Source organism: Mastigoproctus giganteus, chromosome 6 (assembly GCF_048544385.1).
Source record: "Mastigoproctus giganteus isolate SK-2022 chromosome 6, ASM4854438v1, whole genome shotgun sequence".
Taxonomy (NCBI): domain Eukaryota; kingdom Metazoa; phylum Arthropoda; class Arachnida; order Uropygi; family Thelyphonidae; genus Mastigoproctus; species Mastigoproctus giganteus.
The window spans coordinates 212,714,886-212,735,902 of NC_143580.1; the positions used below are offsets into that span (position 1 = coordinate 212,714,886).

General features: G+C 36.1%; 1 protein-coding gene across 3 annotated transcripts in view; it reads left to right on the top strand.

Moving 5' to 3' along the window:
• The window catches only part of hppy (MAP4K3-like protein hppy), a 394,076-nt gene that overhangs the window by 65,736 nt on the left and 307,323 nt on the right, over positions 1 to 21,017 (top strand). For all 3 annotated transcript variants that reach the window (XM_090376708.1, XM_090376710.1, XM_090376709.1), the window contains exon 3: positions 5,796 to 5,886. In XM_090376708.1, the coding sequence (XP_090232834.1) occupies positions 5,796 to 5,886 (91 nt within the window). The remainder of the gene's footprint in view (positions 1 to 5,795; positions 5,887 to 21,017) is intronic.

The window sequence follows — 21,017 nt, forward strand, 5'->3', positions numbered from 1 at the left end:
CTTTGTGAAGAGCCTTGCCAGTTTTGTGTTATGTCTCTTCCTCCCAATTTTAACAACTGTACAGTAACTTCATCTTCCCCCGGGGCTTTCTGATTCTTCATTTTCTTCAATGCATGTTCTACCTCATCAGGAAGAATATCGGGTATGTTGTGTATGTGTTGCTAATTTGCAATCCATCTTCCCCACTGCTGGCATCATTCCCTCGCTCCTTGTATAATTGTTTATACTAGTCTTCTGCTATTTGAATTATGCCTTCTCTGCTGTTTATAAGTACACCATAACTGTTCTTCAGTTTCAGTATCATTTGTCTTTCTGTATTACTGCTCATGGCTGCTGATTTAAATCCTTTGTTAAATGCTACCAGCAACAAATTCTAAATGGGAAGTATTCAAGGAAATAATCTTGGAAGCTACTAGGCTTTTCATACCAACTAAGAAATACTGTTCAAGGTTTAGGCGTAAATGGATGTCAGATGAACTAATGAGACTTGTGGCAGAGAAAAAAAAATGCATGAGACATTTAAATTACAGGAGACACAGATGTGTATCATAGATATAAGATAGTCTGCAATCTATCTTATATCTTCAATATAAGGTAGATTGCAGAAAAAGGCAAATTACCCAGGAAAAGGCAAATTACAAGAAATCTTTGGCAAATGATGCAAAGAAAAACAGTAAAGGCTTCTTTACATATATAAACTGTAGAACGAAGGGGATGAATCAGATTGGTCCACTTGACATCGTGGTTCAGTTGTTGATGAACCTGCTGAGGTAGCTGACAAACTGAATGAATATTTTACATCTGCATTCACACATGAGGAAGTCTCACTAAATTACATAATTTTACAGTGTGAATCAAATGGTGATATAGCATGACACCCTTCCAGCATTGCATTTTATCATGACTGTTCTTATCTTATTATATAGGAGGTTTTTTGATGACTATACTGTACACTTCTGCGTATCGTATCACTATTCATCATTTTTACACAATCGACTCCTTTGGCTAAATGATTCATGTATGACAAACTGTAATCAATGGCATCGTAAATTCATGAATGTGTCATTTTATTTTAACTGCAAACTGAAAATAAAAATTATTAATTTGTCTTCATTATCATAAACTAATCAGCTATAATGATTTCATTAATAAAAGTTGGAAGTAAGAAATGAAGGAAAATGGGCAAAATTAGCAGTGACAGCACTTAAGAACTATCTTAGAGCAGTAAAAGCTGAACTTCATTCCTTTAGCTTTTCCAGCTGGTGCCCTGCAGACATTGTTGAACCCCATTAATATAATTTTTATAATCATCAGATCCGCTCCACTGACCGACCGAAAGGGCACGGAAATGCTCGACATTGTCACAATTGACACCTGTGACTTAGGGCTTTATTTTCTTATAGCTCTTCTTACAACAATGTGGAAAATTAGTGATCTTGACATTTGCTGACATGGGAGTGTTATTAATAAATGATTGTGATTAAAATATCTGTTAAATTATTTTTATAGCAAATCACCTGCCAATTCTATGGATTTATGGCAGAGAAACAATATTTTTGGCTTGCTTGACTCCTCTGTCTCACTGTTGTAACAGTTTTTTGCAAAAAATAAAAATAAAATAGTAAAACTGTGGCTTCTGTGAATTATTGTTTATTTTCATTAACATTTCGGCCTTCGGGGTGTTCTGGTCTGCATCATAGGAAGTATGTAGAAGTTGGAATGTCTGAAACATTAGCATTGTTCTCTGTTATGTGTGCCTGCAGTTTCATGCTACTGTCATATGTGCTGAATGTCTGTTCATGTTGTTTATTATAGAACATAAGTTTTTTTCTCAGTAGTGCTAATCATGCAGGTATGTTGTTTAGAAATAGTGAAATAACAAAAAAGTTCCTGATAATGAAATAACAACAAAAAAAACAAAAAAAACAAAAAAAAAAACACACACAGTTATGAATCAACTGCATTATTAGTGAAATTGCTCAGCTAGGGAAAGAAGAGGTAGTGATGTGAAAAGGCATTATTTTCACTTTACTACAGATGAAAGTAATCAAAGTAATTCCAGTTTATATCCATTGTGGTGACCTTTCCTAATTAAATAAGAAGTCATATCAAAAGCAGCTTGCTCTCAGTGCCAGTATTGGAAGGTATTATACTACTGTGAGAGGTTAAATGAAGTAATCATTAAAAGTGATGTAATGCTGGGGAAAGAAGTTACAACGGGTTTCAACAACCTGTGTTTTGAACAACCTGAAAGATATGTAATTCCTTTAAAAACTCTATAGCACTTTAGTGTTGATAATGTGCCTGTTATTGTAAGCTTAAAAATTGGAGTAGCAAGGGTATTAAAAGAAGAGATTGGATACTTGGTGATATCAGGCTGTCTTTGTCATTGATTAATCTGTGTGATAAAGAGGTGGCTACATGCTTCCTGTGGAAATGGATAAATTTTGGAAGACATTTACTACTATTATCAAAAAACAAAAGAGTACTGATAGAAATGATAGATTAACCAGTTTCATTTAATGCATGCCTCTGAAGTAAAAATAATTTTGAGGCATGTGCGTAGATGTTGGTTGTCTTTTGTGTAAATGTTTAAATAGGCTGTTACAACAGTGGCAACCTCTGACAAGTCTGTTTAAAGAAAAAGTTAAGAGTGGTGAGAAAAGCCATATGATCAATTTTCAGAGTTAACAAATTGAAAAGTGCAACAAATGATCACTAGTAAGTGGCATGACTCATCCAAATATAGTTCATGATCTAAAAAGTAGTTTGAAAGAAGACATATTAATGAACCCCTCAAAAAAAAAGAACATTTGAGTTGCAGACCTGGTGAAAACAATCTTAAATATGCCAACAAGCTGGTAACACTCAGCATGCTACATCACTCATGTAATAGGTCTGTTCATATTTCTCTCTTCTTGCTTACATAAAATAGTTTGCTTGTTTCTTTTAAATGTTTTGCCAACATTTGAAGGTCCGAACATAATCCAACATTCCTCTCATCTGTTTTATCAGCCTACTTAAACTGTACCAAATTGATGCATATGTATTCATGTTGGTGTCTTTGGTACAGTTTGCCAAATTGTCGGTATATTTGCTAATTTTTTTATAATCACACGTGTTAAATCTTCCACTTCCATCTTGGTAGTAGATTACTTTAGCAGACTCAATCAGAAGGATGATTCTGACTTAAGCATAGGAATTACTGCTGCTAAGGTGTGGAGAGCAAAACAAGAGAAGAGTGTGTTCTTTTCTTCAATGAGGACGTACTTTATTACAAGATGTGACAACATAGTATATAAGTTCCCTTTGCAAAATTATGTTTTTATAAATGCCAAGGCATCACAAATTTCTTCATTTTGCAGTGGATCATTTTCAAATTTGATTTTTGTGGAAAAATGTCCAGTACTTTATAGCATTATTGCTAGTATTAATAGGGCAAATGATGCAAGAAAGCAAGCTTATACAGCATCAGCAAAAAAAAAAAAAAAAAAAAAAACACATTTCACCTATCCATTATTCACCCCTCTAATACTTTGTATAGTGCTTATTTGAATTTATTCAAATTATCCACTTCCACAACAACAGATTGAAGCTTGTTCTACCAATCAACCACCTGTTGGTTGAAGGGAAACTTCCACACATCTATTCTGCAACCATCCTTCCCCAATTTGAATTTATGCCCTCTCACGTGCATAGTATGGGCAAAAGTAAGAATCCCATCATCATTGAGATTGCTCAAAGTTTAAAATTTCAATCAGATTTCCTCGCAGTTGCCTGGTCTCCCAATGCCATTCTTGGTATTCAGTTTTGCAAACTGAATACCAAGAATGGCATTCAGTTTGCAAAATTGAAGCCATTCTTGGTAAGAGCACCCCTGTGTCACCAATCTTGTTGCCCTTCTCTCTACTTGTTCCAGCAGCTCTACATCCTTCCTAAAATGAGAACTTCAAACCTGTATGCAATACTCAAGATGTGGACTGACCATTGCCTTATACAAAAGGATAATCACCTCCTTATCCTCAAGCAAAATTCCTTATATCATTGACAAAACCCCATGATCTGTCTTGGCAGCCTGTCTGCACTGCTCGGAGAACTTCATATATCCTGCACAATTACCCCAGGGTCCTTTTCATTTTCCACTACTCTGAGTGTAGTACTACACAGTTGATATGTTTCTCTGGGATTACTGCTACCCATATGCAGCACATTGCCTTTGTAAATGTTAAACTTCAATTGCCTTTTCTCAACTTATCTGCCTAATTTTTCTAGATCTGGTTGCAGCAACATACCTTCATTACTGTCATTAGCCACTCTGCCAACATTTGTATCACCTGCAAACTTAGACATTAAATCTGATATGCCCTCATTAATATTATTAATAAATACAGACAACAACAATGGATGCAGCACTGAATCGTGGAACTCCACTAATAACATTAGTCCAAGAAGCAGTATCCATTGATAACTACTCTGTCTTCTTCCACTCAACCATACCTTTGGCCATAGCACTAACTTTTCTTTAATGCTGCACTTCTCAAAATTGTACCGTAGTCTTTTATGTGTAACAGTATCAAAATCTTTCTTGAAATCCAAATATATAATATCAAAATTATTTTTTGCATCCAGTTCCTTTGTCATTGCATCATAGTATCCAGTCAAATTGATCAGACATAATTTCCCCTTAACATACCCATGCTGTTACTGATGTATAACTGCACTCCTGTCTGGATGGTCCCTCATTACTTCTTTAATCAGTGACTCCACTATTTTCCCTGGAACAGAAGTTAAACTAACAGGTCTGTAATTACTTGTGTCACCCTTTGATCTCCCTTTGTGAATTGGGGATACATTCGCACATCTGCAGCCTGTTGTGACCTCTGATCTAAGGATGCTCTCATAATTTTGGCTAAGCATTAGCTTACCACCTTTGCTGCCTCCCTTAATATAATTGGATAGATCTCCTCCAACCCAGGTGCCTTTCTTATGTTTAACTTCAATAATTTCTCTTCCACTTTCCTCTCAGTGATTACAAAATCATTTAGCTCCCTGTTAGAGTTGGATAAACTTCTGGAATCCACTTCAATCATATGTGAATGTAGATGCAAAATACTTATTCAGTTTGTCAGCAATGTGAGCAGAATCATCCACAGTTACTGTCGATATTAAGTGGGCAAATGTGATTCATCCCCTTCCTTCTGTTGTTCACATTAGTAAAGTAGTCTTTGCTGTTTTTCTTTGCATCCTTTGCCAAATATTTCTCATAATCTGCCTTAGCTTGCCTAACCTTTCCTGTGACTTGATTACAGAGTAGTTTATATCTGTCATAGGTTTCTATATCACCTGATAATTTATATTCATCCCATGTATTTTTCTTCTCTGCCACAAGTCTCATTAGTTTATCTGATGCCCATTTAGGTCTAAGCTTTGAACAGTTTCTTAGCTAGTATGAAAAGCCTAGTAGCTTCTATATTTATTTCCATGAATTTCTTTTATAAAAAAAATATATCAAGTAGTTTGTCTCTCTGAGAAATCATTTAGTTCACCGATATTTCAAGATAATCTTAGTTTAATTTATTTCACCTGTTTGATACCTTATAAAGATTATATCAAATATTTTGTCTCTATGAGAAATAGTTTGGTCTTCTAGATATTTGAAATGTTGACAGACCAAGCAGATATTTCTTAATATATTTCTTAATAAGTTATCACATTCTTTTAATTATATTCTGAAAGATTTTTTACTATTTTATGTATTAAAATGAAACACTGAGCCAAAAATATTATACTTCTAGGAGATGATTTTGCAATAATTCAGCAAGAAATTTTGATGATGAAGGGATGCAGATATCCCAATATTGTGGCCTACTATGGCAGTTACCTCAGGTAAGTGTGATGTTAATATTAAATTTGAGTTAAAATTGTGTTTTGTATAGCTGTCAAGTAGGTGGTAGGCCAGTTTGAGTTTTATTCATACTTGCTCACATATAAATGTATTCATAAATTGAGAAACAGGATATATATTTCCTGTGTAATTTTTATAAAATTGAAAGGAAATACAGTAGAACCCTATTAAGAAGTTTTCCAAGGTAGTGGAAGTTTAGAACTTCTTACAAGGGAAAATGATCTAAGGGTATGAAATATGAACTACACAAATAAAAAGGAAAAGATACATATACATAAATTAAAGATGATTTTTAAGTACTATTTCAGAATTTGTAAATATTTTACTCTGCCTATGGGAAACATTTTTAAACTGAGGATTTCTAATTGCTCAACATTCTTTTCATTAAACTCATTACCAAGTTGGAAGGACAAACTCCAAAGGAGCTCATCCTTCTTCATCTTATTCTCCTTCATTCATTTTATTCTTGGCAGATACCACCACCCCAGGGGTGATGGTGGTGGTATCTGCCGAGAATAAGTAACATTAGTCTTCTCCACTGGCGAAGCGTTGCTTATTTGAGGTAGTGCAATATCAGGGCAACTTGTTGTGAAAGCATTCACAATATGAGATGTAAGAAAAATGATGCCATTTCCGTTCACTTACTTAGCATTAGCATTAGTTGAGGCATATGATGTAAGAAAGCAAGCTTATAGAGCATCAGCCAAAAAAAAAAAAAAAAACTCTTCCCGTTTCACCCATCCGGTCACTCCAAATGTTTGTCTAGTTCAGCCTTAAATTTATTTCAGCCTAAAAATTTATTTATTTATTTATTTATTTATTTATCTGTCAAAACCAGAACCGTCTAGTTTTGACAGAGATGGGCAGAAGTTGCAGCCAGTAGCTTTGGCAAGAGACCAGAATGCTCAGTTACTGTTTGGACAAGAAGCAAGTTTTCTACTCTTAGTCTGTTGGAAATCTAGTTTAGACTGATTAATAACTGCTTTACAATTGTTGTGAGCTTTCATGTAGGCAAGAAAGGGACTTGGAGATTTGAATACTTGCCAGTTGTGATATGCAACATTCTTATCTTGAACAGCCTTAGCACATTTATTATAAAACTAAGGTTTAGATAAAGGATGAGATTTTAAGGTGGAGTGTGGAATGAACGATTTCATCCCTAAAAGAATAATTTTACTGACATAATCTTAGCAAACCTTGATGTCAGAAGATTTGAAACAGTAATCTGGCCAAGGAAAGGAAGGAATGAAATCTTGCAGATCATCCCATTTTGCATTCTTGTAATGCCAAAAAACACTAGGTTGAGAATGGCCAAAAGTGAAAGGCTCCATTGGAGAAGAAACCTTCACCAAGTTGTGATCCGAGGTGCCTAGAGGACTGCTCACTTTGACCGTGTGCTCAGTAGGATTGTTTATGAGAAAATGATTGAGTGTGTTGGGTGGTGGTTAGGATTGTCTGGTATTCTGGTAGGTAAATGAACAATCTGTGAGGTCATTAGTAATTGCAAAAGCCTCAGCATCTTGACCAGTTGAGTCCATGTGATTAGAAAGCCGAAACCAGCTGCAGTTGTGAACATTAAAATCACCAAGGAAAATTTCCTCACTGTTAAAAAGTTGAACTGGAGAAAGTCAAGTTTCAAAGAAAGGAAGTCAGAGAGTTCCAAGTGATTAGTGTAGTTGGGAGAATGTTACAGGCAACAGATAAATTTGAAAGAATGTGGTGGAGAGTTTTTAAGCCAGAGTAGAACGCAAAGAGGAAATTCCAAATTACTAAGTATCTGACAGGGAATATCAGAACAGATAAGTACTACCTTTTGAAGTGAAAGGAATAGTACAGCAAATAATCAGGACAACTGAGATGATCATGGTTGAATCAACATATAACTGGGATTCTTTCAGAAAAGTACTTGGGGTTTTTAGCAGATTGTAAGTGGAAATGGACAGCATTGAAATTGGAACTGAGACCACGTATATTTGTGAAATGAACAAGCAAGTGTTTGGGTGGTTTAGATCTTTTTGCAGATAAGTTTGTTATATTAGTTTGTATTCGGTATTCAGTATTCATGATGTATTCAGTAGTGAGAAACGTTGGGGAGGACTGTTTTAAGTAATGAAATTTTTGGATATGGCATACACATGGCAAGAATATACCCAGCTCCTTGACATGATATGGCCTCCACAATGCTCCCCGCATACACACTACTCGGACTCCCTCCAGTCACTATCTGGTAGAGTAGAGGCAGCAAGATTATACAATAGCTGATCTGGAAGCCTCCTAAAGAGTTACCATTATGGTGGGCTATCTAGCAGCCTGCTGGCCTGCGAACACCATGTGCTGTACTCTCGAAATGTTAGAAAGATTGGATATCTCTATGATGTTCATCATAATCTCAAAAATCATGAATCATACTGCTTGATGGAAGAGATGGGAGGGTTGCTGGAGGTTTGCTCTGGAGACTCAACATGGGTTCCACCACTTCAAACCTCCAATAAGCAAATTGGTGGTATTCCACCAGTTGACTAGTCATCTACCACCTAGAATTGCCTGGTGATACATAGGGGTGGCATTCCTCCTTATGGTTTGAGGGCCACACCCTGACCTCTGCTTACGTTGATTCGCACTTGGGTGGTCACCTCCAGTATGCTAGTTGCCATATTTTAGGACTTGCACATGGGAGTTATACCCAGAGTCAGTAAACAGTCTCACCATCGTGAAGATGCAAGCAGAGGATTTGGCTATTACAGACTGACCAGACTTTACTAAAATGAAGTCCACTTGACTTTAGTGTCACCCAAATATCAGTTCCATCAGCTTTTTAGACTCCCAGATAGCAAGCCCCGCTTGACATACCTTAGAGAATGTCTGTGACAGCCTCGAGAATTTGAAGTACTAATCAAATCATTGAATGCAGATTGCAGGAATAGTAGAGATATCGTGTCATTCAAATATAAGGGATTCAGAATTTGAATATAGGGAGTACAATGTATACAGACAGGACAGGAGGGGTCTTAGTTAAGAAGAAAATAAAATCTAGGGCAGTGTATCCAGTGGACATGCATGGCCAGTGCAATAATGAGTCAGTTTCGGGTAACATAAGCACTAAGAAAACAAAAATGACGGTAAGAGTAGGTTATAGGCTTAATGATCGTGATGGATATAATGAACAATTGTAGACATATAGAGTGAACCAGTAAATTAGAATGTTGATCTTATAATGGGGAACTTTAACTTTCCTGATATTGACTGGACCTTGTGGGTTGGTTACTCACACAATAGGAAGACTTGTGGTTTAATTGGATGAGTGTTTCTTACACCAACATGTTAGAGAGACAACAAGAAAAAGCAATACTATTGATCTGATTATCAGCAGTGACCTCTCATTAAGAATCTACAGGTAAAAGACCCACTAAGTGGCAGTGATCATAATGTATTGATGTGAGATATACTTAAAAGATGTTGTGTTGTGGTATGTTAGCCTGTGGAATCTCACTGCTGGGCAAAGGCCTCCCCCGACTTTCTCCATTCTTCTCGGTTCAATACTCTTGTTCATGTGGGGCCCATAAGGGAAGTTAACTTGCCTCTCCACCTGGTTTTCTGTCTTCTTCTTATTTCTTTTTTCCTTCTATTGGTAACCAAACTTTAAGATGTAAAGACTGTAAAATGCAAGGGAAAGGACTTTTACTTTCGTGAACGATGACTACAGTGATCTGAGACTGTTTTTAAATTCTATGCAGTGGAATGAATTGATGAAGTTACCACCAGCAAATTCTTAATGGGAAGCATTCATATTAATTAGAAACTACTAGGCTTTTTATACCAATAAAAGAGATACGCTTTAAGCCATAAACCTAAATGAATGTTAGATGAACTGATGAAATTTGTGGCTGTGAAGGAAAATGCACGAGATGCATATAAATTAATATAACATACACAGCACTATGAGGAACATCCTGAACTTGATAGCAATTAATGTAGATAAGAGTTCTGATTCCTGCTCTTGCATTCATTGTGGGAATTGACCTTTTCCTGCACCTTGTAAGCAGGGAAAAGTCAATAAAATAATTTTCTATAAAACTCTATAATCATGGTCATACATTCTGCTGTATTACCATGTCTTAATCAACTACAACAATTTGTAACCATTTAAGACTTCTTGACTTAAGACTTTTCTGTCCAGTGAAAATCCTACCTGATTTCTTAAGATCACTACATATATTAAATGAGATGTTGACAATTCATTTGCATTCTGAGTTTTGTCTCAGAATGCAATCTTAGAGAATTATACATCACCGCTCCTTCTGGAAGTCCTCTTTTTGTAATCGCAAAATCAGGTAAATTTTTTACCTAGATTTCAGACATTAGTCCCTTCTGCCCTATATTCAAGCCCACATGATAAAAGTAATTTTTGTCTTCAGTCATACAAGTTAATTCTCTAAATCTGTTGTTGGAAAATTGATATCCTTGAAACTGAGGCTAATAATAGGGCTATTGTTTTTCATATGAAAAACAGTAGCCCTATTATTAGCCTCATGAACACTGCTTTAAAATCAAAAGAATTACTTAGTAGTCACTTTTTTGATTTTAAAGCAAAGATTAGATTAGATTAGATTTCATTTCTGATAGGACTTTCTTAATATTGTAACTGGAGGTTTTCATTAGCACAGTTTTCACTAGCCTTGATAATAACTGTACCATGACCAGCCAGTGAAGAATTTGCAGAACCCTCCCCATCTGATGGGGAAACATATGTGATTACATCACTAAAAGCCTAGTTAGGGCTTAATTATCATTAATAGAAAAATCCAGTTTGTCAAGATGAGAGATAAAACTTTCATTTCTTTATTTGAAGATTCTAATTGATTCATAGAACTTGGCATTTGTTCCATGGAGACAGTCATACTTTCCCTGGAGCATTTCAAGCTACTAAGTTTCCCTTCAATCCGACTGACGCATCTTCAAATTTTTTAACCTTATCATTAGATACCCATTGGGTCCATTGATCCACCAGGGATCTCTTCTCATTCATGAAGGGTTACTATCCAAGTCACAAACTGTCTAAATGGATTCTTATTGTTTTCCCAATGGTCAAGCTCCCTAGAAATATCCTTTTATTATCACAGAATGTTACTGCATATTTAAGAACTCTTTATTGTATGCAGAAGGCACATTATTGTACATAACTCTCTTCATGGCTAAAAGTTGGGTTAAAAATAAATATAACGAATAGCACATTAAAGCATACTGTTCAACATTTAAATTATGAATTGTGATCAAACAACTACTTGTGATTAGAAAGGTTATGCACATAATTAATTTGAATTTGCTTATGTCAGACTATTAGATGCCAGTGTTAAATGTGCAATATGCTGCAGATTGAAGTTCCTTCTAAGAACCCCTCATAAAAAAATTGGCCATGTGCTCAATCATTGTAATTCTTATTCCCTGGAATGTAAAGTTATTTAGAATTGATGACTCTGGTACATTATGCCTGTCGTCAGTATCTAAGCAGCTGTAAACCAATTTTTTTATCAATTCTCTGCTGCTCCAAAAACTGATTTGTTACTGTTAATGAGTCATATTGCTGAACCTGTGCTATATTATTCAGATAGTTTATTTATTTTTAAAATATAACCTAGAAGACACTACTATTAATTATTATCCAACTTACAAATTTGTAATTATGTGGTGTTTCTGTACCATAAAATAGCTTGCTAATCCTAAAAAAATAGCAGGCTACACAGTTATCAACAAAATAATAGCACTAAATAATATCCAGCAGTAAGCAACAAAAAATATGGCCTAAGGAGAATTTTCAAGATCTATAACTTCTGCTTCCAACTTACCCTGTCACAACATAAAGGCAGTCCTCAGCTATCTTATTCAACAAATCTTAAAAGCCAAGCTGGTGAATATCTTCAGTTCTTGGGACTTATGTACTTACGATCTCAATTACTCTTCCACTTGAATGTGTATAAAAAGCCTCAAAGAATTATTTTGTAATTATTTTCCTCCAACAAGTGCAAGTGACATTCTAATTAGTCGTCTGGTTACCACAAAGAAGGTAAAATTGGTTGTAATTACCCCAATATCATTGACCTTAAAAATCACATTAAAATTAATAACTATGATATGATACTGTATAGAGTACCCATAGAGTACCTGGATTCAGCCTGATTCTTAATCCCAAATCACTGACTACCTCCTTCCCCCTAAATATGCTTCTCATAAGGCGCTAACCAGATTGAGGTTGAATGTCCTTGAATTTTCCTGGCTACTTAAATATAGGTAGCTATTGAAATATATAAAAATGTATGTGACCCACATTTTTAAACTTTAAAAATTTCTAAAATATAATTTCCTTATTATAAAACTAAACTAATTTCAAAGTATCATACTAATTGAAGAAATACAGCCAGAATCTCTTTCACTGCTTTTTTTTTGGGCTGTATCACTTTCTTTAAACCACTTTTCTAAACAAATTAGGAAGCAATCACTACATAGTTAACTGCTGTTAGCAGCTCTCTGTACAGAAAGGACATGTATGTATGTATGTGTATCCTGTCTATGATGGCTCCCAGACTAATGTCCATCTCCACCTAGTGTCACTGTGATGAAATACAGAAACTCTGTAAAACAGGCCTGATGTGTGGTTAATGAATTTATATGTAGTGTTAGTGAATGTTCTGTAGTATGTGTTGAGTGTCAGGCCTCTTTGGCACCAGGGAGCAGCCATCACCTGGACAACTGCTGCCCAGTGCCCATCCTCAGCACGTGGAGCCAGACCTGTTTCCTGTATTTTATTGCATCCACTGGAGGTAGTACAAAACCAGTGGATGCATTAACGCCATACTCAGGTTACCCAGTCCTGAATACTGCACTACCTTGACTGTGGGCCTTTTTCCACTGTTTGTGCACAATGCACAAAATCCTGCATCGACAGGGGGTAGCATTATACCTATGGATGCCAGCAAAATCCCATACCCTGGCTGCCCAGTCCTGGGTACCAGCAAAAAAAAAATAAAAAATAAAAATAAATAAATAAATAAAAACTTTAAAAAAAATGTATATTTTTTTGCACCAGTGGACTCACACCAGTAAAATACTCCGTAACTATGGAGAACTAAAAAAATTCAAAAATTCCTGACAAAACGTCAGACAAAGGAAATCCAATACTTCAAAAAAAAAAACCTGAAAGCACAAACATAAAACATACTTTTATACAAAGTTTCCTCCTCAAGTTACTCATTACTATGTTCCTTCCACCTCTAGCACATAGTAGATCAACTGAAATTATTTCTTCTATTCCAGTCTTAGTATTTATATTTGTACATCTTATAGCACTATGGCAGGTTTAGACTGCAAAATTTTTACTTTTACATACTTCAGGAACCCTGTTTCTAGCAGTGTAGGAGACTTGTGAGTTAATACAATCATGTTATTCATACGTACTCTTCTGATTATCTCAACAGTTTCCACCACCTTTCAACACAAGTTTGACTCTAATCACATGTAACTTGAAGGCCACAGTAACCTCAGCAGTATTTCCTCAATATTTTCAAATTTTACAAATGTCACATACCATCGTGTCACATTTTTAGGTTATTCAAAATTTTGTCACAGAAAGAAGCTTTGCCTCACATTCTGCTAAAAGCCAGTTTATTTTATTTTTTTTTATGAAAACCCCAAACACGAAAGGTATCAAAACCTATAGTACTTAGTGCCGTGCATGGGTTGAAGGAGAAGTATGGGGGGAGGGGGATGCCGGAAACTATGCTCTAGAACAGGGGTGGGCAACTTTTTTCGTCAGCAGGCCGAATGAAATTTTCGTATCATGATGCAGGCCGGAATAGATTGAACAATTTAATAAAAAAAATCAGAACCTAAAAAATGTTATATTACTTGAATTACCAAATTATTAATGTATTTTTAAAAAAAGTAAATACAATATTTAAATTTGTTAGAGCTCTATCTGTTTTGACAAAATTTTCAAAGTATTTTGTTGCTTACCCAAACCACATTTTAAATTTTCTGCTTCAATTTTCATTTGTTCCGATGAAAATAGCTTATATTTTACGAAATGTTTTTTTTGAAAAATGCCTTTTTAAATTATATTCTTTAAAAACGGAAATAGTTTCGTTACAAACCAAACAAACAGCTTTATCGTCTATATTTGCAATTAAATATCTGAATGTCCAATTATCATTGAAAATGCGGCATTCGGCATCAATTTTTCTTTTTTTTTTTAATTGGCTCATTTTATGGGCTATAAATTATATTAAATTTAAAATTGTAATAATTAGAAAAGGCATAAAACATAAAATATCTCACACCAATATTATTTTTTTCAATAAGAAGTCAAACCCAAAGGAACTTCGTTCGATCGATGCTACAATAATAATCAGGAAATAACTCTTTGATGCTGCGTAGAATCACTTGGTTACTGTTGTACTGGCCGCGATTCCCGATTGAACCGAATTAAGCCGAACGTTTACGGCGAGTGTAGTCAGTTATGGATTTTCTATATTTATGCATTTACCGAGGGGGCCGGATTCAACATCGCCGCAGGCTGGCTGTTGCCCACCCCTGCTCTAGAGACTAAACATGGGTTTCACCACTTCAAGCCTCTAATAAGCAAAGTGGTGGTATTTCACCGGTTGATGAAATATTCACTTATACCACTAAGTATAAGTGAATATTCAGTCATTCACCGCTGAGGTGAATGATTACATATCTAGAGTTAAATAGAGTTACATACGAACCAGCTTAGCCAGATATGTATATCTTCAATGTTGAAGATTCATCCAGCACAAATAGAAATTGGATTAAATTAATAGTATTCATATTTAAGTACTGTACTATCCCTTTTTTAGTCTTCAGTATGTCACTATCACTGGTTATAGACCAGTGATACAAACTATCACTGGTCTATACTCAACTATTCAGCCAACAGGATTAAAAATAAAATTTGTAATTGTAATTGAAGGAAAAGCAGGGTAAACCTTCAATGCAACAGACGTAACCTAAACTCAAGGAAAGGGAGCAAATATCCATTTATCTTGTATCTACCATTTGGGATTGTAATTCAAGTCTCTTGAGAAATACTTTAGTTGCAAAATCTTGGAAGACTTCAAAATTTCCTGGACAACTCATATGCAGGTGAACATCACTGTCTAACAATTCAGGAATTTTTCTCATCAGTATCTGTCTTGCATTACAATAGAGACAACAGTGAAACAACATATGAAGCCCCTTCTCAAACAGTTTTGACCTGAGTGAGCCATGTCCTGTCAGTAAATACAAAGTAGTCATATTGGCAGAAAAACACAGCTTCACAGTTTTAAAATCCACATATTCAACCTTTGGAATGAATTTTCTTGTTACCTCTCCATACCCACTACTATTCCAGCCTTGTTGCCACACTTCTACCAGGCAAGTCCAAATCCTTGTTTTCTTATTTTTGAGATTATTAGCTGGGTCTGAAGTAATATCTAGTTGGGTAGTAGACAAGCCCTTTTTTAATCTTATACAGAAAGGACAGAAGTGGTGGAGGGAATATGCTCTTGGTTAAGATACATGTAGAATCTAAGTCAGTGCAACCAGTTGACATGGGTGGGCCAGTTAGTGTGTTGAGTCAGTTCGTTGTGACATAAGCCCTTGGAAAACAGAAATGAGAGTAGAAGTATGCTATTGGCCAAAGGCCTGTGATGAATATAATCAACAATATACAGACAAATAGAATGGGCAAGTAAGTAAGCATTTCTTATAATAAGGATTTTAACTTTCCAGATATTGGTTGGAAGAAGAACTTATGTTTTTCACTCACATAGTAGCAGACCTTTTCTGGATTTATTGGATGACTACTTTCTATACCAGCATGATCAGAGAGACAACAAGAGAAACAGTTACTCGATGTGATTGTCAACAGTGACTCCTCATGCATTAAGAATATTCAAGTGGGCACCTCCATAGCCAGGTGGGCAGGAGCAGCAGTGCGTAGCACATGCTTCTTGATTAGACCAGGGTTCGAACCCATGACCACCAAATATGGAGGAAAGGTCAGGGAATGACCACCGCATATCCCTGGAGCAATATGGCCTTAGTTGCTAATGCTCCTAAAAAAAAAAACAAAAAACAAATAACCAATAACCAATATTCAAGTAATGGAACCACTGGGTGGCAATAATCATAATATATTGATGTTGGTAGTTCCTAAAAGATATAACTACTGTCAAGGGTAAAGGGAACGGATTTTGCTTTCGTAAAGGTGACTATAGTAGTTGTAGACAATTTTTATATTCCCTTCAGTGGAATCAACTGATGATGTTATCAACTAAAAATTCTAAATAGAAAGCATTCATGGAAACTACTAGGCTTTTTATACCTATTAAGAGATACTGTTCAAGGCTTAGACTTAAATGGATGCCAGATGAACTGATGAGACTAGAGCAGAAAAATGCATGGGATTATTATAAATTATCAGGGGCTAACAAACCTACAGTAAGTACAAACTAGCCTGCAGCTAAGTCTGGGGAAAGGGGGTTGTTAGTCATGCTAAGGCTGCTTATTAGTCTTGTCTAAGGATGCAAAGAAAGTGGCAAAGAATTCTATGCTTTTTTTTAAAGATTAGAAGGAGAGGGATTAGCCACATTGGCCCACTAGAATACATATGGTATAACTCTTGATGATCTTGTTCTGGTTGCTGACACAATGAATAAATATTTTCATATACTAAAAGTGAAAGGAAGAGCACAACTGTGCATGAAAAGTTTTATTCATGCAGAGTAGTGGTCTTCCATTCATTTTTAGTATATCATGTGGGAAGATTGACCTTCACCTCCTGTATTATATTTAAATATTTTATCAAACTTAGACATTAAGCTTGATATATCAGGCTTAATGTCTAAGTTTGCAGATGATCCAAAGGTTGGCAGAGCAGTTAAAGACAGCCGTAAGGGTGAGCTACTGCAACAAGATCTAACAAAATTGGGTTGACGGGCTGAGAAATGGCAGTTGAAGTCTAACATTTAATGTAAACCCCTGGCTTTTTGGCCGTGAAGGGCATTAAAGATTCTCTCTCTCTCTAAATACAAGGCGCAGTGCCTTGTATTTATTCATGCAGTATGGGTAGCAGTAACCCCAGAGTAACTTATCAACTATATGATACTGCACTCGGGGTAGTGGAGAATGAAAAAGACCTGGGGGTAATTGTGTAGTCAGACATGAAATTCTCTGAGCAGTGCAGACATGGTGCCAGGACAGCTCATGGGGTTTTGTCAATGATGTACAGGAATTTTGCTAGCAAGGATAAGGAGGTGATTATCCCTTTGTATAAGGCCATGGTTAGGCTGCATCTGTTACTGTATACAGGTCTGGAGGCCTCACTTTGAATGGATGTAGATCTGCTAGAACAGTTGCAGAGAAGGGAAACCCAACTAGTGAAGGGAACAAATGGATGCTCTTACCTAGAAAGGCTTCAGTTCTGTAAATTTAGCATGTCAAGACTAGGCACATGAGGAGAGATCTGATTGAGGTGTTTAAAGCCTTGAATGAGTAAGCTAAATGTTAATGGCATTCTTCTACTTGTCAAGACTACACACATGAAGGGGCATAAATTCAAGTTGAGGAAGGATGGTTGCAGGAGAGGTGTGTGGAAGTTTGCCTTCAGCCAGTGGGTGGTTGATTGTTGGAACAAACTTCCATCTGTTGTGGAAGTGAATTGGTTGAATAAATTGAGGGAACTAGACAGATTCTTGGAGTGTATAGATGGGTAAACTGTGTAAGTTTTTTTTTTTTTGGCTGATGTTATATAAGTTTGCTTTCTGCATCATTTGTCATTACTACTACTACTGTAAATAATAAAAATCTACATTCACATGTGAAAAAGTTTTTAGGGATGGGAATACCAGAAGTATACCAAGTTATAACTGGGAGCCAAATGATTGACAGAATTATCAGGAATGTGATAACTGAAAAGAAATTGTTGAAGCTAAAAGTAAAAAAAAAACACCTTGGACTGATGGAATATATACAATTATATTAAATGAAGCAGCAAAAGAAGTAAGTTTGGCATAAGGAGTAACATTGGTGATGTGCAAATGTCTCTCCTAATCACAGTGGGTAATCGAAGAACAAAGGGCAAAGTGAGCAATTACAGACCTGACTTCTGATCCAGGGAAAATAATGGAGTCGGTGATTAAAGAAGTAATGCAGCATTATCTTGAGAGGAATACAGTTATACAGTTATCACAGCATGGATTCATTATGATCCTGTGTGACAAATTTAGCCTTAGTACAAGCATATGATTCATGAAAGCAAACTTATGCAGCATAAACCAAAAAAAAAAAAAACCCTTCCCATTTCAGCCACCCAATTCACTCCAAGAGTTTGTCTAGTTCTGCTTTGAATTTATTTAAGCTGTCAACTTCCACAATGACAGATGGCATCTAGTTCCAGCAATCAATCATGCTGGCTAAAGGCAAATTTCCGCACATCTATTCTACAACTGTCTTTCCGCAGTTTGAATTTATGCACACTCAAGTGCGTGATCTGAGCAAGAGAAAAAATACCATCAGCATTCAGCTTGCTCAAACCATTCAAGCCCTTGTACACCTCAATCAGATCACCTCATGGGTGCCTAGTCTCCAGACACTGCAACTTGCAGAACTTAAGCCAAGCCTTTCTTGGTAAGAGAAACCCTTTGTTACAAATGCCAATCTCATTACCCTCTGTACTTGTTCCAGCAGCTCTACATCCTTCCTAAAACGAGGTCTTCAGGCCTGAATGCAGTACTCAAGGTGTGGTCTGATCATTGCCTTATAAGGGGATAATCACCTCCTTATCCCTGCTAGAAAAATTCCTGTATATTATTGACAAGACCCCCGGTGAGCTACTTTTGCAGCCTGTCGGCACTGTTCAGAAAATTTCATATCTGACTGCACAATTACCCCAGGTATTTTTCGTTATCCACTTCCCTGAGTGTACTACTGCACAGTTGGTATGTTAACCTGGGGTTACTGCTACCTATATGCAGTACTTTGCATTTGTCAATGTTGAACTTGAGTTGCCACCTCTCAGCCCATCTACTCAACTTTTCTAGATCCTGTTGCAATAGCATACTGTCATTAACAACCCTGGTAACCTTTGTATCATCTGCAAACTTGGACATTAAGCCTGATTACCTTCATCGGTGTTGGGCCCATTGTTGTTTTCTGTATTTATCATTGATAAATATAGAAAACAACAATGGACCCAACACCGAACTCTGGGAGACTCCACTAATAACATTAGTCCACAAAGAACAGTGTCCATTGATTACCACTCTCTGTCTTCTCCAACTCAACAACCCTTTATCCATAGCAGCAACTTGCCCTTAATGCCATACATACTGCATTATACAGTAGTCTACAGCAGAGGTTGGCAAACTAAGGCCCACCCCCTCTTTTTAATCCGGCACATGGGTCAGTATTGTTTTTTTACATGAAAAAAATTTAAAATAAATCAAATTACACGCTGCAATAGCCGATAGTCAAGTTGAGAATAATGACCGCACGTGGTGCTACTGGCATCGCATATTCGCATTCTGTCATCTACCGTAGAACAAGTGTTGCCAGCATTTCTCTCAGTTTTGCTTTAGCAGCGCACGTGGTATTGTCTGTCAAGGCGCTCTGCAATCTTTTTTTTCCCTTTTATTTATTACCCACCGTTTCCATGTCACCCTCAAGACCAAATATGAAGAGAAAAGTGGACTTCGAATGTTGTGCTTTTAAACCTGAATGGAGTGTGAATTATTTTGTCATAGAAATAAATGCCACAATCATGTTTATTATGTAATGACACAATAGCTGTGCGAAAAAGAGTACAATATATGTCGTCATTATCAAAGTAAACACGTGGCACAATATTCAAAACTCACAGAAAATCAACGGAAGCTAAAATTGGAAAGTTTAAAACGTAATGCATCATCACAAAGCAATTTATTCGTTAAAATAAAAAATGATAATGAAGCAGTAACTAAAGTAAGCTTACGAATAGCTCATTTATTAGCCAAGAAAGGGAAACCACTTACCGATGGTGAATTAATTAAATCATGTTTGTTTGTCGCAGCCGAAGAAATGTCCAGAGAAAATGGATTTGTTTCGATCTGTCAGTCTTTCGGCGAGAAAAACTGTTAGAAGAGTTGAGGACATGGGGAGCCACATCAAGAGTCAATTAAAAGAAAAAGCAAAAAATTTCAAGTGGTTTTCGTTGGCTCTTGATGAGTCTACAGACATTACTGATACTGCCCAATTGTTGCTGTTTATTCGAGGAGTCAATACTGAGTTTGAGGTTACTGAAGAATTAGCTTTTATGAATAGTCTGCATGGAACAACTAAAGGCGAAGATATCTTCAAGGAAGTCGAGAAAACGCTAACACAGTACAATTTGCAATGGAATCAGTTAAAATGTGTCACAACTGATGGTGGTAAAAATATGTGTGGAACAGGGAAAGGATTAGTTGGACAAATTTTTAAGGCTTGTGAAGAAGCTAAATGTTCAAAATATCTGGTAATTCATTGTATTATTCACCAGCAGGCTCTTTGTGGGAAACACCTCAATCTATCATGTGTTATTGAACCAGTTGTCAGTGGTTAACTTTATTCGTTCTTGTGGACTTAACCATCATCAGTTTTGTGATTTTTTTTTATTAGAAATTGAAGCCGAATATCCTGATTTGCCCTACCCTACAGCAGTTCGATGGCTCAGCAATGGAAAAGTTTTATTGAGATTTTTTGAACTCAGAGAAGCAATAGAAATTTTTCTAAATGAGAAAAACTGCCCACAACCACTGTTATCTAACAATGAATGGCTATGGAAATTAGCATTTGCTACAGACATCGTGGGATATCTTAATGAATTTAACTTAAAATTACAGGGGAAAACAGTGCTCATATGTGAAACGTATTCTATCGTAAAGTCATATCGTCAAAAATTTGCATTATTTGAAACACAAATCACATTAACCAAGTTTGACCATTTTCCATACTGTAAAAAATTTAAAATATTAGCGAAATCCCCATTCCCAAAAAAAATCGCTGCGGATATATTTTCTGAACTTAAACTACAGTTACAACA